At 38.9% G+C, this 25,596-nt stretch overlaps 1 protein-coding gene across 2 annotated transcripts in view; it reads right to left on the reverse strand.

Moving 5' to 3' along the window:
* The window catches only part of SIM2 (SIM bHLH transcription factor 2), a 58,191-nt gene that overhangs the window by 19,011 nt on the left and 13,584 nt on the right, over positions 1–25,596 (reverse strand). For both annotated transcript variants that reach the window (XM_057410071.1, XM_057410070.1), the window contains 3 exons: positions 18,873–18,981; positions 4,062–4,147; positions 1,599–1,798 (listed from right to left, as the gene is read on the reverse strand). In XM_057410071.1, coding sequence (XP_057266054.1) covers positions 1,599–1,798; positions 4,062–4,147; positions 18,873–18,981 — 395 coding nt within the window. The remainder of the gene's footprint in view (positions 1–1,598; positions 1,799–4,061; positions 4,148–18,872; positions 18,982–25,596) is intronic.

Raw genomic sequence — 25,596 nt, forward strand, 5'->3', positions numbered from 1 at the left:
CAGCAGATCACGTTGGAGGGAAGTGTCTCCTTTTTCCAGTGACCTTGATAAATGAACTCTTTCATATTTCAGGTGTGTAAAAAGGCTTATTTAACTGCTCCTTCCAATGGCTTTCATACTGGCCTGTCTGCTGTGACTGTTACCTCTAAAGATCTAGCAACAGTTTTCCCTGTATGGATACCAGAAGCAAGCCTGAAAACAGTTTTGTCTTATTCCTAATATGTCCCTGCTCTGAGCAAACACAATTTGGTTTGCTCAGCTGGAAGAGCAACAGGCTTCGCTAGTGCTTAATACCCCTGATCGTCCTGTGTGCAGACAACACTCATCTGCTCTTTGGTAAACCCAGCTATATGCAACAGCGCTGGTTCTTTCTGTGCTCCTGTCAACACCTCTGGTTATACAGTTTCCTTTGAAGACACTGTGTCTCCAGGCAGTTCCTCTTAGGCACATAATTTCATTTTTTTCTGCATGCAAGGACATGTTGCTAACCCCCGTGTGCTTCTTTGTAGCTGTTACATTAAGTAAAGCATGCCAAAAAAAGGAAGAATTCCAGAAACAGCTAGTTCTTTGTATTTTAGCATCTGATGGCCCACTATCTCATTGACTCAGCATGACCAGAGCATGCTCTTTCGTGGTTGACCCGCCATGCAAAATTTCCTCACTGGATACAGACTCTTTTTCGCTATTACACATGAGCATCATTTCTGACTCTTGCAAATCCCGCATGCCAGAGAAATGACAGAGTATGTGACATACTGCTCCACATGCAGGGATAGTTTGAAGAAAGATTATCTTGTCAATAGCCAAATCTGTTACATTGTGTGGGAATTGGGCTTTTTCCCTCCAGTTATCTGGAGCTGCACGGTACAAAGTATCATTGTATGCTAAAAGATACAATGTTTCAAAAAGAGGGAAATGAATCATTTCACAACTCCTTCCGTTTCCGTTTTGTGCTCTTCTCAGCTGGTGTGTGAGCTACATAAACTGAGAGTGAAGACAGGGTTCTCTTTCCTCAGCAACAGCCATTTTTACAAGTTTTGTGTAAAATGGCAGTGTTTTCATGTAGTAGCCAATTCATTTTTATTCTAACCCCATTAGTAGGGTTGGTTTCATTGTTAAGGCATTACACTGAAGTGCAGAAGACTTTTCTTACTACTCTGTCAAAAGCTTTCTGGATGACCTCAGAAAGCACTTCAGTTGTGTTTGGTTTGGTCGTTTGCTTGTTTGTTTTGTTTTGCTTTGTTTTGGGATGATGGTACACCCTTATTCCTTTTGCTAGCTTAGTATGTTCTTTAAGGTAAAAATATATTGCTACTCATTTATCAATTACTCACAGCAGGAAGGCTTCAGTTGGCTTTCTGAAACTGTAAGTAACTGTAAGTTAAACTGTACATGCTCTTATATGCTGGCACCTGACAAAGTATGGTCTATCCAGATACCTGGAGGGCTTTGAAGACCCATATGTTTTTTGTGCCATGGATCTATTTTGGATTGCTTTATTTTTTCATGGATGTTTTGATCTGTTTGGAAACCATTGTAGCTTATGATAACACTTGATTTTGAAAACATTTTATGCTGGAAATGAAATAGCTGCTTACCTGGAATCTAGGAATATTAATTTTAAGTCCAAACTTGCTCTGAACATAAACATGTTACTGTGAAGTTTGATCTCAGTGATTGCACTGGGAGGTAAAGATTGACCTACAGCCACCAGTCCAACGATTTGGTAACAGGAATCATACAAAGACATATCCAGCATATACTGCCGTATCTTCAGATAGCCGCTGCAGTGGATCACCTGGCATGAGAAGAAAACACACTCAGTATCTGATGGCAATGGAAGAGGCTGCAAGCCAGCTGACCACCCAGTTTCAATGAGGTTACAAAGCAATACACCCTTATAACACTTACATACTGCATAGTCTATTAAGGCTTCAGAAGTGCAGTTAATTTATAAATGGAGATTCAAACACAGTAAATGCAGGTCTTGTGTTTACTGCCAACATGATTAATCCAGTATTAAAATACATGCTCTTTGGGGACTACCTAGACTTTTTCTAGTTAATACTTTAAACCCTCTTTAATATAGATTTCTCATTGATACAGTCAGAATTCCTGTTATTAATCAAAAAATACGGAAGCTGCTTTTTCAAATGGCTCTCTCTCACATACACAGAGGTATATATAAGCATTTATATTTTAATGAGTTATTATTCTGATGAAAACCAGACACTTTAAAAATCCAGTGAAGATTAATGCATCACATTTATAAAAATTAACTGCTATATGTGTAAATGCACTAGAAATGAGCTTAAGATTTCCATTAAAGTTCAGATGACGTTCTTTTGACATATGTCCAAGCCCAGGGTCTTGAGAGCAGACTTCAGTGTTAAAGTGTAAAAATTCACTATGTCAGCTAAAGAGAGGGTAAAATTGTAACCTGGGGATTATCCAGAACATAAGATTTCTTTAATGTAGTGCTGGTGTTTGGAAATCATTTGTGCTCCTTCCAATTTTCTAGTCCAAACAGCAGACATACTACACATCATTCAGCTTAATTCTGTATTAGCTTCACTTTTAATTGTGTCCAATGGAAATGAATTAATTTCTACTTTCAGGAGAATTTAGGTTCAGGGGTATTTAGTACCCCTGAACAACCTACTAAATAGTCACCTATAAATGGGCTTCTCCTATATATATAACCTTCATTCCTCCTCTCTAATCACCGAAGTAATTAGTATGTTTAGCAGAAGTACAGTAGCAAGAGAAACTTATTTAAGATCCCTCTTCAGATCCTACTCATTGCCATACTCTTTGGTTTATGAGGTTTTCTTGTGCTTCAGCTAATCAGGTGATATTTTCAAAATTATTAAGTCCTGACTCTAAGTACTGTCAGAGAATAAATTTAGGCCAACTTCTTTCTAGATAAATACATCCTCAAATATTTCACTGTGCAAACTTTTAATAGTGAGCAAAAGAAAAAAAAAGAAGGTGATCCCTATGTTATAAATGGGGAGAAAAGAAATAAATAAAAATTAAAAAAAGAAGAAGGAAAAAAACCCCACTTACAAATATACAGAGATACCACCATTACAGACTCTTTTGCCTGATTTCCAATTCAGCTTTGGGACAGAATCATTCTTATTGGGAAGCAGCTGAGCAAACATGAGTCCATGTAATGAAGAATTATCAGTCTAACCAGGTAGATAGCAGTGTAAATAGACAGATATATGCCTGGACTTTGAACACATTCTTTTAAAGAGCTCTGCTTCTCTTGTGTGCTTTCCGTTTTGTTTTTGAATGACTTGAACAAAATGAATCCTCACCAGACTGCATATGAAGTACCCTTCTCTCCTGTTGCTTAAGGAATAGAATTATACTGTGCAGCTCAAAGAGCAGCAAATGCACGCTGTGGAGCTGAAAATAACTACGTGAATGGCAGGTGTTATTATAGAATCTCAGCATTTGCTATGGCTTCTCATTTAATGTAATAAATAAGAAACTAACACAAATGGTAAGATTTATTAACAGACTTGGTGGTTTGATACAATTCAACCCCAAGTTGATAGTAATGATTGTTTGTGGTAACATTACAGTCTCATTAATGTTAAGGTAATTCTGGTCAGGCCAGTGAAGTGACTAGTATGACAGAGTGGCTGCTCAGCCAGAGCACAGTAACACCAAGGCAGAGGGATGCAGGAAGAATTCCAAGTTCCTGCCTCACCTGCCTCCAGTTCCATAGGGGAGTAATACCCAGCTATGTGCTCTCCTTGCATGTCCAGGGCTGTCTTCCAGCCAGTTCCCCAGCCTTGAAGATCAGGAATCAGTATGTGGGAATGTGCCACAAAAGCAAATTCTAACACACTGTGAGAGTCTAGGCTTGCATTACTAAGGGAATCTGCAATGAGCAGTGGCAATTTTTTGACCTGTTCTGATTGTTTCCATCACAGATTTTGTTTTCAGCTACACATAGGTAAAAACCACTACATAAATCAACTTGTCATTTCTTGAATACTTGGGGTGGGGGCTAAGAGGGAGGCTGCAAAGCTTATATACATTACCTTGTAGCCACTGCATGTCAATCCTGCATTCCTCTTGGCTAGGACACACTTCATTCTCAGGAAAAATGACCTCTCAATTTCATATTCTGAAAGCACAAACCACACTGATCATTTATTACTGAAGATTTCAAAACTGTCCATAATATTGCCTTTCATTATTTAACAGATGTGTTTATGTCTCAGCCTTTGACAGCTGCAGAAGTCAGCCATTCTACTTTCCTGCTCAATCTCTGCCCTCAGAATTTGTTTCACCTTCACGTTAGGATTCCCTGTGAAAGCTGTACAAGCATGACTAGGTCTCCAAATTTCTGGTTTTACCACCATTCATAAGGCAATCACCTTGTTTCTAAACATCTGGGTACCAGCCCAAATTGGTAAGGTAAGGAAATGTATCCTTTGGAGTGCAGGTAAATGAAAGCACTCTCCAAAATAATAGTAGAATGGGAAACAAGAAAATTCATTGGTTTTGTAGTAATTTGAGTATATGTTGATAGTCGTGCCTAGACTGGAGAACTTCTGACCTCCATCTGCAATATTATTACCTGTTTCACTGACTTCCAAAACCATCTTGATAGATGGCTTTTAAACAAATTTCTTCATGGGTAGCCTCCAGAAGTGTTTAAAGTTAAATATTGCCCTGGTACCCACTTATTTTCTGCTAAGGATAAGTTACCATTATTTTTAACATTAATTATTCTCAATAACAGTTCAGACATCATTAATTAGTTCAGGCTTTTTACTGAAAGTTGTGGTTTTGCAGAACACAACTGCATTAGGAAAAGACAACTCGTTTTGTACGCTTGTGAACAGAAAAATCAGGGAAGTAGAGAGGTACTCAGATTTGTTGTAATGTGTATTACCTCTTAATTCCCCACAGAGTTTGATCGGAAGTCCACTGTAAACAGCTCGAGTCTTGCTTCAATTTGATTTCATTGTTGTGTCCCTGATTTTTGTGCATCCATCACCCAATTAACACCTCTTAGCCACACACCTGCATTGGCTTGAGCCTCAGAACACTACCTGGAACCGATAAACTCTATATAAAGTTCCAAGTTTAAAGGTCTGAAGATACAACCACAGAAAAAGGATTTAGTGAAGAGAGAAGTGCATCCCAACTAGAAACAGCCTTCTTGAGTATGTGAATTTTCCATTTATCTTCCTAATGCAAATCAGATCCATATGCGGAAAAGCAGGCACTTAAATGAACTGGCGTATCTACTGGAGTTTTAAATACAAATGTATACAGTTTGGTGGGAGGAAGCCCTACAGTACAGATTACTATTGCTGAAGCATGATCTCACAAGTAAAGAATGGATTTGATAGTTGGGAACATGCAATTCATGGCTTCAATACAGATTTTCTGTGTGACTTCACACTAGTTCTTGCTCTCCTTTTGCCACAGTCCCATGCACACAAAATAAAGGTAACTTTCTCCCTTCAAGGGGGCAAGGGAGAAAAATAATGAACAGTAATGAGCGTATAAAGACCATCCTCTCACGTGGACTCAGTTGCTAGCATTTATATGACTTTCATTCTTCTATAAAAAAAATGATTAGTGGAAGCAGAAGCAGAAACTTCTCATATGTCCTGCCACAAGACCTAAAAGGTTCTCTTTCAGTGATGAACTCCTTCCAGACACCCTATTCATTAGCCTTCTATTTGTTGCCTGCTTCATTTTTAAATGTTACTGCAGACTGGTGTACTGCTACCAGAAACACCCAGTTCTAACTTCATTCTTCCACAAGGCATAGGTTCTGAAACACTGTGTGGTTTTTAGGCATCTATAAAACTAGAGTAGTACCTAGACTGTAGGATAATATTTTGCTTTTATTGTTGAAATTGGTCATCATTGCATTATTTTAGAAGAGATCTTGTGTCTCTGATTTCATTATGGTAGATTGTAAGCAAGAGGTCCCCTGAACGCCAGTCCTTGCAACTAGCTACAGGTTCTCTAGGAAACCGGTAGAGTGTTTAAAACAATTCCAGGACAAACAGGTTGTGTGGTGTAGGAGGCCAGAGTAAATGAAACTAGAGTTGACTCCTACTTCTTCTAAGTGGTGTGGAGAGGGAAGGTTGATAGAATTGTGATTCAATAGACAGAAGAGTAATAATCAGTAGCTTTGTTGTTATATGCAACCAGGTGCAAAAATCTGTACCTGCAATTTAATAATGATGTGTTTATTAATTATTGATCATTAAATTAATAGGGTTTAGTAGTGTGTTGCTGAACCAAGACTAGTCTCTTAAATCAGTTTATCATACACCTGCAATCTAAAGAGGGAAAATTTATCCATGATGTAACTTGAGACTCATCTGGGAGCTTCCATTTTTGAGGCTTTATCTAGCTGATATGAAAACGCCTTAAGTAAGCAAATGGAGAGATGGTCCACGTGGCCAAAAAAGAATCTGGGCTCTGACTGACGTGCTGCTTTACCTGAACAGGACAAAGTAATGTATACATGATGGTAAGTGTTCCTCCTATGTCTATTAAGGGTGATTGATTTTGTTTGTGTGGGAGCCCACTGATGATGCAAGAGTTGCATCCCTACACTGGGGAGGAGGGCAACAGGAATTGTCTAAAGGAGAAAAAGAGAGACTGACTATTCCCAGATGGTCTGAGACCATAAGAACTGTTAAAGCAGTTATTTAGTAATGCAAAGTGTCTACAGCACAGGTGGATGCAGAGTGTTACAGCTGGGATTGTTACAATGGCTGGGTAAGGCTCACGGTTGTATCAAGGTGCCCAAAGAATAACGTGCAGGTGTCAGATGGCATCTGGCATTTTGTTTGCAGGATTAGACTTGAGGAACACAAAAGCTACCAGAGAGAGATCCTTGTAGGTGTGTGTGTGAGTGCATAAAATCCACTAGCAAGCTCTGAGACTCACTCACTGGCAAGGAAGAGCAGGACCAGACCATTTATGTTGTTCATGCTTGCGTGAGTGCCATTAGTGCGCATGTGGTGCCTGTTCTTCTGTCTGTGTTGACCTGTCATCCATAGGCTCTGTGAACATGTATCTTTGTGTACACCTACTGGGAATAAAACCATCTCCAGACCTTACCAAGCGATTGCAAAATACGAAGAAGCAGTAAGACCAAAACTGTCACATAAAAAGCCGAGATGTGCAAGACTGTGAACAGTGTGAATTAGTATTCGTATTAACTGATACTTTTGCCAGTGTGACTCCCCAGTAACCTGCAAAGTAGCAGAAGGGGGTATCAAAGCAAAAAAAAGAACTAAAGTAAATTTGTAACAGTAAAGCTGATTAGGAAATAAAGAGGCGCCGGCATCCTGCTGGATGTTAATACATCCATCAATATAATGCAAAACTTAAAATATCACATCCAGGCTGTATCTGATGCAGTTAAGATGGTCTACTCTGATGAAGAGAATGTAGAAAGAAAATGAGGTACTTAAAGGTTTAGCAAGCCAAGAGAGAGATGTTGAATATTCAAATAAGAGAAATCAGATGAGTTGTGAGAAAAGTGATTACTAATGAATGCTGTCCTGCTGAAGAGGTTAATCCCAAAACTGTAGGGAGATATTAGGCATGAAAGCTCAGTTATAAAGCTGGACAAAAAGCCTGTAGCTTTAAATAGCCAGCACCTGCTCTAAAAGCAGAATGACCGGAGATGTCCAAGGATGTAGAAAACTCTGAAATTAAAGAAGATAGAAACCCAGTAAATGTAAAATATTCAGTCCAGGGTTAAGTAAAAGGTGAATGTAACCAATTATTCTTAATGGTTAAGTGATTTTATCAATCAGAATTAAGTTTTGAAAAAATTCAAAAATATAACAACATAGAGCATCTAGACATAGTAATGTAATTATTGATACCGCTAAGGTTCTTTCAAGCAAACATGTAAGCACAGCACATGTAAATGACAGAAAGAATCTTAGGCTATCAAGAAACTAGAAGTGGTTTGAAACAGAGAGGAAACCGATTAAGTTCTGACAGTTCTTAAGTAATTAAAGACTGTATGTTGAACACTGATAGGCTTGGGACATCAACCACCTCTCTGTTCCAGTGTTCAACCACCCTTTCAGTAAAGAAATACTTCCTAACGTCCAGTTTAAACCTCCCCTGATGCAGCTTCAAACCATTCCCACACGTTATCACCAGATACCAGGGAGAAAAGCTCAGCACCTCCCTCTTCATGTCCTCTCTTCAGAAAGCTGTACAGAGCAATGGGGTCACCCCTCAGCCTCCTTCTCTCCAAACTAGACAAACCTGAAGTCCTTAGCTGCCCCTCACAGAACATTCCTTCCAGCCCTTCCATCAGCTTTGTTCCCCTCCTCTGGATGCATTCAAGAACCTTCACACCTGTCATGGGCTGAACCCAGGACAGCATCCTTCTTAAATTGCAGAACCCAACACTGCACACAGCACTCAAGGTGAGGCCACACCAATGCTGAATACAGGGGGATAATTGCCTATTTTAGCTGGCTGGTTATACTGCGTTTGATGCGCCCCGGAATGCGGTTTATCCTCTTGACTGCCAAAGCCATACCCAGCTCAGCATCAACCAGCACGCCCAGATCCCTTTCTGCAGGGCTGCTTTCCAGCCACTCCTCTCCCAGCCACTTGAGGTTTAAAAAAAGTGAGCAGTCACCACATGGAGATGGCCAATTTTACAGCAAATCATGCTAAATTTCACTGTTGTTGTACCTCTTATTCAGCACTATTTCTCTGAAATATCTACTCTTCCAGCAATTCCACTACATATGACAAAATCTGCCCATTTAATTGCACCTTCTCTAGCATTTGCTACAGCCATCTGTAATTCTGACAAACAGCTGTGTATTGCTATGAAAGGTTTTACTGAAGTTCTCCTTTATGGGGGTAAGTATTGTAGAATGGATCTGCTTTTCCCATCTTCCCCATTACTTTCTATGCCAGCAACCATTTTCCCTCTTTACCTAAATGTGACTTGTTTTGCTCTCCCAAACAATTTCAAGATAATTGGGAAATTGATCCTTCTTTTCAGAAGTGAGTTGTATAAATTTCAAAGTTTGTACATTTTTTCATTCAAGTTTTTGTTGTTTTTTTTTTTCAGAAGATGAGTCAAGAAAATGTCTCAATAGCTGCTATAGTTAAAAAGAAACCTCCGGCCCCACTTCTAAATTACTATCTTGAAATTCTCTGATGATAGCTTCATGAAAAGCATACCAACCATCTTAGTAAAGCTCTTAACATTTACCAGAACTTATTGATGTTGTGTTTGTCTACTGCAGGAATTAGAGATGAAAAGCAGAGCTTTAGGGTTCCTTCTAAATGTTTACCCTCTCATTTTTGGCATAGTGCTTTTCTTTATCCAGTTATGTGGAACATGATCGAAGGTCTATTTTTCAATTCCAAGCAGTTCCAATATTTGTTAGAACTTGGACTTACTGATGATAGCGGATTTCTAATTTTTTTTTTTTTCCTCCCTGTGTCAGTGTTTAAAATTTGAAAGTGATTGTCCTCTTTCCACTGCTCCACAAACTTTCATTGAAATCTTTTCAAGAGTGAATGGTGAGACTCTCAGTTTTCATTCTGGAATTCTAGTTTTCCATTTTTACCCAACTGTGTGATTGGGTAATAGTTGGAAATGAAAACTGATGCAAGTAAAAGACTAGTTTTGATCAACTTGATTGTATTCTTTAAGCATATTTCTCTATCTTTTCTGCTGCTCTTCTTTGGAAAAGTGTAACTGAGGTTACTGAGATCTGACTTTTTCAGTATGTCTACTAGCAGATATTTTAATTAAATTGACATGTCACTTGTAATGAGTTTTATAGGGGGAGGTACTGCAAAACAGAGTCCATATCCGTGTTCAAGATGCCCATTTCAAATAAATCACTGTTTATTTTTTAACCAAACTCTATGTTTCCCTCATCAGATGCAGAGAAGTTTTTCTGTTCTACCAATTTATTACTGTATCTTCTGATCATCATACAGAGGATCCCTCCTTGAAGCACTGCTACAACATAATTGAGAAGATTCTGTAAAAGCTATAAATGAGGCAGAGAGTAAATGGCTTAATTCAAATCCTAGCTCAAACTTATCCACGTTAATATCCTCACAAAGCTGAAACACAGCAACCTGTGAATGAGAACATAGAAAAACATTGCTGTCTATGGCTATATGTAAGTTGGATGTCTTTCTCACATCACTGAGTACCATTTCTACAAAGCATACCTTCTCCACTAATCCCTTGTCTTAGCTTAGCATATCATGCAATACAGTTTGACTGCAAGCACTAGTCAAGTCTGTTTATATTTTACAGATTTGTATTTTCTTACTCTCATACCAGAATAAATATCATGATAAATAAAGTTATTCTTGCTATTTTGGATAAAGAATTTGTGCATTTCTTCACTCATATTGCACATGACTGCCAAACAGGATTCTCCAAGCATTTCTGTGAAATTATGGTAAGCTTTATGGAAGCCAGAGTTGTCCATCCCTAGGGGTACAACTATGAAATCCATCTTTGCTTTCCAGTACATCTTTCATGTCTTTTGAAAGAAAACAGTCAAAATATTCTGTGGTTGGTATACTGCTTTCACAGTGGACTGAGAAAAAAGATCATTGTAGGGTTTTTTACAGCTTCAATTCTCATGCCGTTATTTTCCCTAAGGTAAAAACTACTATTTTATGTTTCTTTCCCAAAGCTCCCAACTTTTGACAGAAGCAAAATATGAGATTGTTTTGTTGCAGAGCCACTTTTCAAGTTAATATATATCAGCATGCAAATAGTATGCTGCAGCACCATGCGCTGCTTTAAGAATGCATGTCTCATCTGTCACTACAAAAGATACAAAGCCACATTAAAATTGGGATCTCTTGACACAGTTAATGATTCATGTGTACCTTACATGGCAGCTTGGGTGTAATGTCAAATTTCAGCTATAGTGTGGGAGAGGAAACCTATTCTCAAAAGGCACATTTAGACCAAAGCGCTGTGCATTTGGTCACCTGCTTCTACCTTCCCTCCAGTCCAGCTTGTGTGGAGACACGTGCCTGCTAAAGCTAGTACATTCCTCTGGAGAGAAGGCACAGGTGTGATAAACTGTACTCTATGTCCCTGCTGGACTGTTTTACAAGGTGGAAACACAGATACCACAGGTTCATGTCTGGATAACACTTTATGGCCCATCCCCCAAACACTCTGCATGTTTTTGCCTTTTCAGTTGGTGATTTTCATCTTACCCCCTCTATAGTATGAAGTCCCACGTGTTCTACTCTTATTCTTGTTTAATCTGCAAAGCATCTGTGTCCCACACAGCATATTACTGACTAGAAGAACATGTGAGTAACTTGGCTAGTCTCCTATAAGCATAACAAGGCTTTTGTGAGACACAGGAAAGCTACTGCCACAGCTTCTACCCCTTAATTCTGAATGAGGGTGGCACCAACTTCTAGAACAAACAAGAGGAAAAAGCACTGTACGGCACATATAAAAGAAATGCTTGTGTGATAGCATACACAGTTTTAAGGTAGTCCTTAAAGCTGGGAATCCAGGATTGACCAACAGGGCCAGCATGAGAAGGGGCTTGCAAATGCCTTTGGCAGACTTTCCTTATGACAAGATCAGAAGCAGGCCTGGAGATGAGTTAGTAGAAAATGAGAAGTTAGACATGTAAGCCTAGTGCATACTGACTGTCTTTATGATCGCTATGCCAGAAAGAACAGGGCAAAACTGAGGTTGTAACTGAGACAATGCCTCAATGTTAAATATTGCATACAAAGTTATATATGAAAACAACATTCCCCTATCCTTCCTTGGTATGTGTGGTCTAAACTGATTCCAAGTAAGACAGAAGAGACAAAATAGGTTAGACATATTTTCCCTTCTCCTTGTTACACTGCAGCATCGTTACCTGCAACACGCAGGTTGCAGGCGTGAGTATTTCAGAATATTCATCTTTTTTGGCAAATGAGTGGCACCAGCTGAATTATAAAATATAAATGCCTTACATGGCAAAATTGCAAATTATGTGCAGAGATAGATCAAGTTCCTATGCACACGCTAAATTGAAAACTGAGGCTTGTGGGCCGGGTTGGTTTGAACTGGTAATGCTCCTGCTGTGGTAGGAAAGCAATCAGTTCCGTTGTTAGCATGTGTCCTAGAGTTCCAAGCTTGCATGAACTGCCCAACTTCCGTCCCCATTTGCACAGCTTGTTCTGTGTTGTGACTGTACTCAGAATCCTGTCAGAGCTGCACAAGGTAAATTGTCTCTTTTGTCGTTCCTGTCATTCAAACTCAGCCGTTTGCTAGTATTTGCCCGAATTACCCTTTGCTCCTGTAAGTGTTGCTTCCAAACTTTTCTTAGTGAGGAAACTTAACAGGACGGTAGGCAGAAAGGAAAAGAACAGTTTTTGTAGTCTGAGACACTCTGCTGTCTTTGGTATATTTTACTGTCAATTACCAATGGAGAAAAAGAAAATACTGGGGTGCCATCAGCCTGCTTTCTTTCCCACTTTTGTACATTCAAAGTAGTAATGACCAGTGGTAACAAGATCATCATGTTAAACCATTTCTTTCAATAAGAAAGAAGTATGTATGAAAGAGGTTCTTCCAGGAGAGGAAAAGTATACACTGGCATTTACTTCTTAGCTGACTGAAATAGAGCCCTTAAAGCATCAACTGAAGTGGGAAACCTGGCACAATGTATGCCACATTTCTTGTGTAACTTACATTAGGGTTATAACCAGTCATATAAGAATTATCAAGTCATTTGCAGACAGTTGGAATGTCTACAAAAACTACGGTATTCCTCTTTCCCTTTGTGTGCTCTGGGGAATGTTAATACATATTGCTTTTAGTATACCGTGCGTTGGTGTGCAAGTCAGCAAAAATTGGAAAGCTATTGACATTTTAAAGGGTGGAAATATCAGAAAAAGCATATGAAACTAATAAAAGAGACACACAAAGTCTGACTCCAAATACACACATGGAAGAGCAGCACACAGTGCTGAATCCTTTTCAGAATTGCTTCATTGCTTGTCTCAGTTAACCTGAGGTACAAATAACTCTAATTTTACTTGCTTGCTTGCATTCAGCTGCAGCGATGACAGATGGACTGATGAGTTGTACCCAGCTTGACTACCCTGATATTTTATGCTAAAATTTCCTTATTTATTCTTACAGATTGGCTGCAGGAGGTACAGCATTTCCCAAAAACCTCCAGAAGGTTTGGTAAATGTTGCTGCCACAAGCCTACCACTCTGTGCTGCTGTTAAAGAAAGAATTCTGCAAAACTGATTGGAACAGACACACTTTTGACAGCAACATCATTTGAGTTCTTAAGGTCATGACTTCTTGTAGTATGTGCATCCCAGCTTGTGTCAGCATGTTGTTTCCTCTAAAGAGTGTGCTAGGGGGAGGTGGGTGTAGTCAGTAATCCCAGTGCAGTCCTCAATATTCAGTCCCTGAAAGCCAGCCACTAATTCAGACACATTCAAAATGCTTATCAGCTCTGGACAAAGCACTCTGTAACAGTTGCTTCACAAACCTCTCTCAACATTTTATCCCCCACCATGCTAGTACCACAGTGCTTTGCTGCTGAGCTGTACCACCTTAGACTTACTAGCCTGACAGACATTTAGTCTTATGCTACAGATGATGTGAGGTGAAGTGAGGCGAAGTGGAGGGCAAACTCCTCACATACCTCCATGAAGTTCTGGAGCTATTGGCTAGGCGGAATCTTGCATGGCACCACGACCTACTAGGTCTCCTGCACTAAGCAGAGGAGTTATGCAGCATCACTGGGTCTCCAGTCAGTCATAAATGTAACCTTAAAGTCTTCCAAGATTCAGAAACTACTGTTACCTAACATCCCCACATTTTGGAGCCCAACCACCCTGCTGGATGATTATCTTCTGATCCAGCAGGAGAATCGCATCCAGTGGACCCAGGTTGTTATTTCTTGAAGAAACAAAAAAAGAAGGTCTTTCAGAGTTGTAAGTGCACAAGGAGAGACAGCATACATCAGCACAACTTTTCTACATCCTAAGAAATCAGTTTCTCAGCCCTACATCATGGAACAATTCCCAAATTTCTGTTAGTTAAGTGTTGCATATCTTAGGATAGGGGCCCAAGAATCCTTTTATCAGCCTATGCAACACATACAGATGGTATAGGGAGTGGAAAACTGAGGTGTAAGGCTTCACAGGTACAAAATGTGTTCTGGCTGAACACATTAAAATGCTGCAGACCAGTAATACATTAAGCAATGTTTGGAATGGTATGAAGGGATGAAGGGGCAGTGAAGTCATCTGAGATCTGAGCACAGCCAGTACACGTCGTTCACGTCATTTGGAAAAGATCAAATTATATACTTTTTTTTTTTCTACTAATCTATCCCAGTTGAATATAATGGATTAATTTTGTTACAACTGGTGCAAAGTTGGCCTAAAGTCTCATGTGAGGTGATTCGCTAAGGCATACCCTACCTTTAATGTCTGTGTGAGAGAGATTATTCTTTTCCCAACTCCAGATCCCCTCAGAAAGAAAGTCCAGCTGTTGGTTTCTTTCATAGCAAGGGATCAGTACATATTGCTTTACATTTTCAATGCTGGTCATGCAAGTAAAAAGGCAGTTTAAAGACTTTGTAAGTTACAGCTGAAAGTCTCCAAAGCCTCCACAGATCATGGGGCTTATGGCTTTCATTGAGTCATAGCTTGCACACTTTAAAGGACAGAAAAAAAGCATTAGATCATAGGTGTAAACCTGTACAATGAAGTTCATTAAACTTCAGTCTGTTACCCCCGTACTGAGCTCAGTAACTTCTGTTTGCCTTAAGCGTATCTTCTATAAAGACATATAGCCTTGATCTGAAGACATCAAAAGAGGAAGAAACCATTGCTTCCTTCAGTATTTTGTTCCTGTGGTTAATCAAACTCCTAGTTATAAATGTGTATATTATTCTAATTTGAGCTTTTGTGGTTTCAGTTCACAGACATTGGCCCTTGATATGTTTTTTCTTCTAAAACAGTCCTTTAGTTCCCAGTATTTTCTTCCCTTGGAAGTATGCATAAACAGTAATCAAGTCACCTCCCGTTCTTCTTTTTGATAAGCCAAACAGATGGTGTTCTTTCATCTCTCATTATAAGCCTTTCCAGTCCTTCAGTCATTTTTGTGGCTCTCTTCTGTACTTTCTCTAACTTGCCTTTTCTTTTTTTAAAATGGACAACAGAATCATACAGAAAAATCCAGTGTCCATTTCACTAATACTATTATTCATTCCATTCAAAATTACAATTATTCATCCTTGCTATTCCTCCTCACTAGTTTTCTGGTTTTATGCCCAAGGATTTCCTGTTCCCCCTTCTGCCACAGCTTCATAACCGGAGCTCACACCAAGTTGTTTGTGCTTTATGACTTTTAAATGCTTCTCAGCATTGCTGCCCTCTAATTTCTTGCCCCAAAATCTTCCCTCAGCATAACTTGCCACAACGCCATGCTGGACTTATCTAAAGAGTGATGACTTGACAGACAGTTCACCAACATTCATTTTCCCAATTTTTATTGCATTTAATATTGCTATGAAGTCTGACAGCATATGATTATTTGGGAACTTTTACTGTCCTTAAAAAAAAAAAAAGAAAGTATCTGCTCTCTGTGCTTGAAGATGTGCCTTTTTGCACCAGAAACATTAGGATATCCAAGGCAAATATAAAAAAAGAATTAATAAAAGCTATAGTTTAAGAAGGCTTTAGCCTTTTAAACTAATGCATCATTTCTGAGGCTCAGTTATCTGAATGAAAACAGAGAAACCCACACTACGTCTGATTTTATGCAGTGAGCAATAATTTGCATTTCCCTGAGAAATAAAACTTATACAAATAAGATTTCTAGAGCTCAACAGCTGCAAGGCTTCTACCTTTCTCACGGCTTTCAGGTTTGGTCTTTCAGGAAAGCTTCTCTGGAGCTAATGAAGCACTGAACTACAAGGGAAGGTTTGAAGAGAATAATGAAGGACAATGAAGAAGATTAAAAACAAATGAACAAATCAATAAAGGGACAACATTAAACTTTATGAAGACTGTAAAACTGGAGGATAAAAATAACCTGTACTCTGAGTTATTCAGTACCAGTAAAGGAATATCACAAAGTATAGATATGTATGTTCATGTTTGTGATTTTATTTCTATCATGACAGATCTTATCCAGCAACAACTGCTGAAATAGCAACTGAACTAAAAATATGCATACATATCCGAGAATTAGCCGAGAACACAAATTGAGCAAGTAAAGTTGCATGAGCCAAGCTGTAAATTTGTGTATAAATGTCTGTGTCTGCAGGGCAGTATTCATTTAACTCCTGAGTAATAGCACAGATTGCAGAGATCTATAACACAATAAAGTTATAAAAGGAAAATTTTTATTAGACTCCGTGACTTGATGATTTATATGCGGTTTAAAATATTAAGAGAGATAAAAATGACAAAAAAACCTCTTTAAGAAGTCTGTTTTCCTTTTTATTAGAAAAAAAAAGCCCCTTTCATTCAACTTCCCTCTGTCCTAAGTTATTTGTAGAACTCCGTGTTTTATTTAAATATTCAAAATACCTATTAAGATACAGACAGACGTTGCTGCATTCCTGTTAAAGAGGTTTCAGGGCTTAACTGAAGAAAAATGGGAAACCAGCTTTGATTTCCACAGGCCAGGTAGTTTCAGGATATACCTCCAGATATATACATAAAATGGATATGCTGGGGAAAAAAAAAAAAAAAAAGGAACTACTGGCACAGGGCAGACAAATATAAATAGATATTTGGTCATTGTTCATTTTAAAAGATTTATCTATGGATTCTGGAAATTTTAACACACACATACTAACATGCACACCCATGCATCATGTGAGGAAGAAACACACAGCAGATTCACATAAAATAATCCCTATACAAACCAGAACTCAGCTTAACTCCTTTTTCATCTTCTCCAAGTCTAGAAATCCAAATGAGATCCTGTTCTTCTGAGGTTTTTATCAATTTCCTCTGTTACTCAAAAATTTAGACAAAACAAAACATATGCAAATGGATCTCATTTCAAAGCGAATTTTCCTTTACCTTTGTACTATTGAAAAAACAGAGTTTGATGTTAATAACAAACAGCATCTATGTAGAATGAGGTAAAGAAAGCTACAGAGAAGGAGGCATATATCTCGGGCTAATTATACCATCAGCAGAACTTCAGATTGAAACATTTGCAAGTACTTAATTTAACAGTTTGAAAAGTCTTTTCAAACACAACCAGACCAGAATTACACTTCACGATAATGAGAATTTGTTAAGAAATAAATTTGACCGTAAGTAGCTAAAATGAGAGAGACCTGATTGTTTCAGAAAACTAATGCTAACAGGCAAGATAAGCATCCAGAGACTTGCAAATATAAGCAAGAAACAGGCAGTTCCTAGCTCTGGACAAAAACCCCCAAACCTTCTGGAACTGCTGTGCTAGTGTGCTTATCTCACTGCTTCTAGCAAACCAGACAGTGGGTATATATCAGAAGAACTGCATGAAATGTTACGGGTATATACCAGAAGTATTACCTTTGTTTACCAATAAGGCATGAAAAAAGAAAAAAATGTTGGGTTTGTTTGGGTTTCTTTAAAGTCAACATTTAAGAAACACAACAAACTCCCTGCCTGAGGAATGAGCAAACTATGAAGAGGGTACAATGCTCTGCACTGATGAAACCACAGCAGTCAGAACTGTGGTGAGATCACAAGGTACAGAAAATGTACAGGCACCAGAACTGATTCTTGTATAGAACTGTTACAGAACCATAGTGCAAACCCAAAGCTCCTCATGTCTTTAGGAGATGTGCCTTAAGAAGGCCAGTAAAAACTAGCAGAATGTGAGCCCCAACTGATGAAGCAATTATGAAATGCATGTGGAAGCACATTTTACATGATGAGAGCCAGATTATTTTTGATATTTTAAAGTTCAAAATATTGCCCCAAGGAAACAAAAGCTACTAGTTAGTGCAAAGATGAGCGCATTTTTGTTAGTTATATAGTAGTTCCGACACTGAAGTAACAACGTAATACACAAAGGGTTATGGTAATATTTATGTGTGGCGGCTAAGCACAGCCAGGGTGGACAGTCTGATCCAGGCGTTCACATAATCAATTAGAGTTCTGCTGTCTTTCCTGACCCTCCATCCAGATTAGCATCATACTGTATGGATACACGTGGATGAATCATCTGCAGCACCTGAACAGGATGTGTGAAGAGGCTTGGTGAATCAGTGATCCAGTATGAAGACAAGAGGACATTATTTTCCTGGAGAGATCACTTTTTATAGGAGTTTCTAAATCTAGGTCATTTACAAAACCCATTTTTGCTCTTCCTACCCAGTGGAGGGTATTAGGTCTGGCTTTTTGTCCAAGTTTCAAATTAAACAGTTGTTTTTAAAACATTAAAAGTGTCCTCCTATTTCCCAGTTTCCCAGATGTGATTTTTTTCCTCTAAGACCACATAGCTGCAGCTGTGCACAGCTAGACTATTGCAACATTCCTGCAACCTCAGCAGTGATGACAAAATAATAGAGATTAGATGATCACTGAGCAAAATCTGAAAACCTGTTTAAAACTGCATGGAGTCCATGACATGAAAAGCATTATTTAATCTAGGATACCTTATTCCCTTTAGTACAACAAAATAAAACCCTGGGTCACAGTTTCAAGTTCATGCTCCTCCTCCATTCATGTACATAGCTTCATACTGAATAAATATGAACTTGTCACATTTCAGCCTTGGGTTATAACTTCTTTTAGTTTTTCAGTGGTAGTTTGATCACAGATCACACAAGTACCTTGTAAGAGGTGAGGGTGAAGAGGCTGGTGAGCAGTAAGAACAGCTGTCATCTCATCATGATCAGAAGGATGTATGTACTCATAAATGCTGTTACCAGTAAGCTCCACCTGTGAAGAGACATGTAACACATGAAGCAGTGCAGCTGGCTAATTTTCTTTTTCCTATCCCAAAAGTGTTCTTAAGTAACCTGCCTACACCACATCTGGGTAACTACACACCATTTTAAAAACATAAGTTCAATGTACCAAAACCGTGCTCCTAATTATACCCATTAAACTAAATTAATTCCTTCTTCATCAGTAACTAATATTAAAGGGGCTTCTGTGGGAATTTCTGGTGATGATCCCGATACAGAAAAGATGCTATTAGAGAGAGCTGGCAAATGAAGTGATAAACTAGAGCAGCTGCAGAAATGTTAAATTGCTGCAAAATTGGATAAAATCTCTGTGAATGGTATTAATGTTTCTTGAGAAGACAGACATTTTAAAAAAATAAGTTTCTACAGGTTCCCAGGGACTATCACCTGCATTCAGCTGGCAGCTGAGATTTCAGAGCCAAACCACTAGACTCACACAATTCCTCTGTGTGTTTTCAAAGATGATCCACCACACTCAACCCGCAGTAGTGCGAAGAGTTCAGAACAGTAGCCAGTGAATTCAAAAGGCAGACAGACTTCCATAGATTTTCATGGGCACTGGATTGAGCCTTTGCTGCTTTAAGCAAACATGCACAGTAAAGATTAGATCTATCTTAAATATCTGTGTATTCCCTCTTCCCACTTGAACTTTGCTCACGCAAGAATGTATTTTTGTCTTTCCCACTGTCATACCCATAATAACTGCTACCCAAAAAAAAATGAATAGTGTGCACCGTATGTCTTTTTTGCTAACTCTATTTGCCACGTATGAAGCTCACCAACAAAAGTCTCCAGATAGATGCAGTAATTGATTTAAGGAGTGAACCAATACTTTGAGCCTGTGTTTTAAATTACTGTCAGGCTGCCCAATTGTTCGGTGTGGCCTGATGTGCCTTGGGCCCCCAAGATCAGAGACAGCTGAGAGGTGAAGTAATTTAACCTATTATTCTCAGCCAGTCCTACTGATTTGCTAAGATGTGTGAGTTGCCCTTTCTTTGGAATAAATGAAGTTGTCTACCCCACAAAGCAGTCTTTTCCGAAAATGTTTCTCATCGTTCCATTTTCTGCATTATTCATGGAATGTCTCTTCCCAAGACTATGCAAACTAACTTTCTTTTTCTAGCCATCTATTCCCCACTGCTTCTCTCCAACACCCCCTCCCTCCAAAAACAAACAAAAAAAACAACACTAATTTGATATTCTAACCAGAATAAAATTTCACTAAATAAGGGGGACAGAAGGGGGGGGGGGGGGGGGGGGCATAGAGAGAGTGAGGAAAAAGAAAAGCAATGGAGAAATGGAGAGAAAAATAAAGAAGACAAAGATGTGAAGAAACATGAAGAGAGATGGAAAGAAAAGAAAGGGGGAGAGAGAGAGAAGAGGAAGGGAAGGGAAGGGAAGGGAAGGGAAGGGAAGGGAAGGGAAGGGAAGGGAAGGGAAGGGAAGGGAAGGGAAGGGAAGGGAAGGGAAGGGAAGGGAAGGATTATTTACTCTGATTCGTTTATATGGTTTTCTTTAGAAGTTCTCCTTAAAAACACTGGCTGTTCCTTTTCAGGATTGTAACAGGTGGGGACCTTTTATAGTAACACTTTATATTCAAACTTTACTGGAGGGGGAGGAAGGAGAATATACAATCTCACTGTGAGTCATGCTTCTCAATGCTTTTGTTTTTAACAGCATGGGAAAAACATACTGTGAATGTTCATAGTTTTCCCCATAAATATCATAATCACCTACAGACACATAAACCAGGTTAAAAAAAAAATTTCTAACAATTCTTACAGTGACATGCATTTCATTGGCCTGGATGCTTGGTAAACCAGAACGTGTGTGGTTTGGCCGATATGCTGAAAGAAAGGAATGCCATCCAGAGGAACCTTGACACACTTGTGAGGTGGGGCAGTGCCAGCCGTATGAAGTTCAACCATGCCAAGTGCAAGGTCCTACACCTGGGTCAGAGCAATCCCAGGCACAGCTACAGGTTGGGCAGAGAAGAGATTCAGAGCAGCCCTGTGGAGAAGGACTTGGGGGTGTTGGTTGATGAGAAAATGAACATGAGCCGGCTTCAGTGTGCATTTGCAGCCCAGAAAGCCAACTGTATCCTGGCCTGCATCAAAAGGAGTGTGACCAGCAGGTCCAAGGAGGTGATCCTGCCCCTCTACTCTGCTCTTGTGAGACCTCACCTGGAGTATTGTGTGCAGTTCTGGTGTCCTCAACATAAAAAGGACATGGAACTGTTGGAACAAGTCCAGAGAAGGGCCACGAGGATGATCAGGGGACTGGAGCACCTCCCATATGAAGATAGGCTGAGATATTTGGGGCTGTTCCGCCTGGAGAAGAGAAGGCTGCATGGAGACCTCATAGCAGCCTTCCAGTATCTGAAGGGGGGCTACAGGGATGCTGGGGAGGGACTCTTAATTAAGGACTGTAGTGGTCAGACAAGGGATAATGGGTTAAAACCTAAGCAGGGGAAGTTTATATTTGATATAAGGAGGAAGTTCTTTACTGTGAGGATGGTGAGGCACTGGAATGGGCTCCCAGGGAAGTTGTGAATGCTCCATCGCTGGCACTGTTCAAGGCTAGGCTGGACAGAGCCTTGGGTGATATGGTTTAGTGTGAGGTGTCCCTGCCCATGGCAGGGGGGTTGTAACTAGATGATCTTCAGGTCATTTCCAACCCTAACTATTCTATGATTCTGTGAAAAAAAAAATATCATAGAAGAAAAGTAACACTGTGGTCAAATTTCAGACCGAAAGGAGTATCATTTGTGACCCTGTTCTTATTATTTTGTCTTTGACTAATAGTGATTTTGTTGAAGAGCATGTTTTGCCTTTGAAATTAAAACAATTGTATCAGAGAATACAGCTTCCAAAAAAATACAAACATTTATGGGTGGCTATACACAAAAATCCTGTTCCTTCAATACAAGGAGTTTCTTACAAAAGCAGTATTAGCCAACCTGACTAGCAGCATCAACTGTAGCAATCCAGACAATCTTGTTGCATCTCTGATGTTACCGAGCATATTCATAAGCACATCAACGTGCATCTGCTCTCTTACAAAGTATAATTCATGGGTCTCTCTTGCTTTTCCAAAAGTCACTACCAATTTCAAAAGGGCTACTTCCAGAAATACATATCTGTTCACAGAATTCACAGGACTGAACCCAAGGTCATAGTTTTATCCAAACTGTAATTTGCTTCCAGGGCTTATACCTAAATTTCAGAACTAAAGTGCTTTGTTAAACTAATGACTAGTTTTTCTCATTACACACATAGGAATATTTTCTACTCTGATGCATGCATTTGCAACCCCAGCAAAATCAGCAGGAGGTGAACATACAACACTGAAACCAAAATTGACCGTAAAAATGTGAGTGGAAACATAAAGCTGCCAGTGAAGAGATGGGGGCTACATAAGAGTCAAATAACCAAAATATGTATACATAATTTTGAAGCTGACCACAGTCTCCTGCTACACATAATGCATGCAAGCCCTTTTAAAGCCTACAATGAAACACTGAAAACTTACAAAAATAAATTATATGGTTGAATTCATAAACCTCAGGCTTATTAAACCAGCTTCCTTGATGCAGCTTTTTAATATCTGTAAATACCTGCTTACTACCAAATATTGCTGTTTCCTACTAAGAGGTTTTTTATGTGTAACTCAGCTGCACATTTTTTCCTGCCAAGAAATGATTCATAATAAACACAGAGGACCAAGTAGATGGATTCTAGAGCAAATAATTACATATTTTGCCTTTCATATACTTACTTGATGAAAGAAAAATAAACTTTTGAAAAGTTCAGATGTTTGTGGTTAAATATTTCAATACTTATCAAAAGTCAAAGATAAGCTTGGCTCACTCATGGGCCTAGAAAACAGCTGGAATAAGCTTCAGACTTTCAAAATCAAATATATACGTAGGTGTATATGTATGTATCTTTCACCATTGTTTCCTAAGAGGATTTTCCTCTCCATTCTGTGTCTTTGGACCCTAAGGGAAAAAAAGTATTTGGAGAATTTGAACCTATTTGTTATCCATGAAAAAAAGAGAGAAGGAATTGGCTCTCTCAGGTAGTATAAGTCAGTTCAACGCTAGTCTGAGGCCAATCAAAATTTGATGGAGGAGGGGGTCCTAAGTATCAGTATTTACAATATTTATCATTACAACTGAGAGCAAAGGTAGATCAAAATCCAAAGCCACAAATTAAGTGATAGGTCCACAAGTAAAGATGCAGCCTAGTCAGCAGTATTGTTTCTGATTATCTGATGCTGAGACAGAAATGAGTAAAGCAGTGCTGAAAAACAATCCTTAATGTTGGTTTTGAATTTTAAACTAGCTTAACTACACCAGCCAGTGAAGGGTTATTCAGAAGCTCTAATTTCTTTCTGCTGAAGTTAAATTCAAGATCAACTAGAAGATAAAGGCTACTGTAGTAGGTCTCCAAGAAAATCCTGCAAAATATTTTTAAATGGATTTTTTTTTAATTTAGTTTAAATATATATTTTTAAACAAATTGCACTTTAACTGGAAATCGGTGTGTGGACCATTTAATTGTCAAGTTATTTAATAAAAGGGCCTTTCTATGCACACCCTAAAAGATTTTCTACAATCATCATCACTCTGGTCTCAGCTTGTATTGGCTGGAGCTGTATGAGAGCACTTGTTGAGAATATAGTGTGGGATTATGACTTGGTGAGAGAGGCTTGTAGAATTTGCTTCTACAGACCAATCTCATTCTTGCTGATGGCAGTGGCAAAACTCCCAGTGATTTCCAGAGAAGTAGGAACAAGAACTCATTTAGAGCCCTGGGAAGCTTACAGGAACATCCTAGCGTTAATGTATTAATATCCTAGTACATAGGAGTAGCCTAGTATTAATGCTAGTACTATTTAAAGCAAAATTGTCCCTTCAAAAATAGAACATTGAGACATAGCAAAAAGAGTTAAGATGCTAAAACAGTATGTGGGGTGGGGGGGGGGGGGGGGGGGGGGGGGGGGGGGTGGGGGTTGAACCCACTGCCTTGTTCAGGTGGGATTTTGTATTTGTAAATAAACTATGTGCTGTGAAACTGCTGGAGAACTTAGTGTTTTGAGAGTCTAAAACGTGCCCTCAGATTTGACATCCCCCTGTCCTCTCTGATCTATAGCTCTCTGGGGAGTTCAAGGATACAGCCCATTCATTTACAAGTCTTTGCTAAAGCAAATTATTTGTGATTTTGCTTATGAAACTTACTTCAATAAGCAATATGACCAAATCCTCTAATTTTCAGCACCTCTTCCACTGAGGGTTTATAGGTATTTACATATGCAATGCACGTGGAATTCAGTCTGTGCAAATAGCCATAAGGGCATGAGGGCTAAGTATGACTAAAGCCTGTGTGATGCTTTCAGTTCCCTCTCCTTGAATGTAGCAAAGTCTGTTTAGCGCCCTACTGATCCCATAGTTCTTTACTTTTACCAAATCACTGAATAATACTGAAACTTACAAGATCTGATGATTTGACGTTCCTCAAAAGGAAAGAAGAGAAAGAAACAATTTCTGGACAAAACCTGGAAGATCAGTTAGCACTTCTTCAAACAGCAAGCAGCATGGGACAATGAGACTCTACTTCAGCAAGGACAGGTGGGAGCACTCAGTGCTTTGGAACAATTGTACTGACTAATCTATTCTAGCAGTCAGCAGTGTGGTGGAACTTTCAAAAAAGTTAGGGTGAGAAGAACTGTTAATAAGGCTATCAATTCAGAGCAGAAAATAAAGCCGTTCTCTAGGACAGTGTGATCCAAAACAGCAATATTCAAAGTAATTTGAACATGCATTAAATGTTATGAAGCAACTAATACTATACTGTAACAGACTCAACTGAGCAAACTGCTTGGACTAAGAATGTTCCCTGGACACATTTTTTAAAGTTGGCAGAAAAAAAAAGTAGCTACATAGAATACCGGTTCTCAAAATTACTTTTTCTGTAAGAGATTACAAAAACAGGGACTTTATTTGCCATTAGAAGTTGCGTTTCTGACATTACATATTTGCATTTTCTAGCTATTTAGAGTTCTATTTTTTCTCACAGGTACTAATTCTAATATCACTATTACAAACACACACCCAAAGGACTTCACAGTTTTTCTAAACTAAAAAAAGTTAGTTACTACCAAAGTTGAAGTACACATATAATCTCCACAACTCAGACCCTTCTCTGTTTATTGAAGAGCCACACGGCATATTCCCCCGACATTTTCAGAACATCCTGCTCTCTCATCTCCTTCTTCCCTCTGCTTTTAAGTCTTCCCTTTATTTTTGGGAAGTGTTTGAGATACAATGGATTCTGAATAAACACTTTTGTTTCTTGCAAGTCACATCCAGGGCCCAGTGAAATTAATTAGGGATTTTTCCATTGGACTTTGGCAAGCTTTCTGTCAGGTGTTACCAATGAGTTTGTGCAATACGTTTACACACAAAGGTAGGGAAACTTGCACTCTGCAATAAATTCAAGCTATTTGCCCTCGTACCTATCCCAGAAAGGTAAAAATTTAGAAATGTCCTTCTAAGAAAAAAAGAAAAAAAAACCCACAATAA

This window comes from Pezoporus wallicus, unplaced genomic scaffold (assembly GCF_028554395.1).
Source record: "Pezoporus wallicus isolate ANWC-B61680 ecotype Strahan unplaced genomic scaffold, APGP_CSIRO_Pwel_v1 contig_7011, whole genome shotgun sequence".
Taxonomy (NCBI): Eukaryota; Metazoa; Chordata; class Aves; order Psittaciformes; family Psittacidae; genus Pezoporus; species Pezoporus wallicus.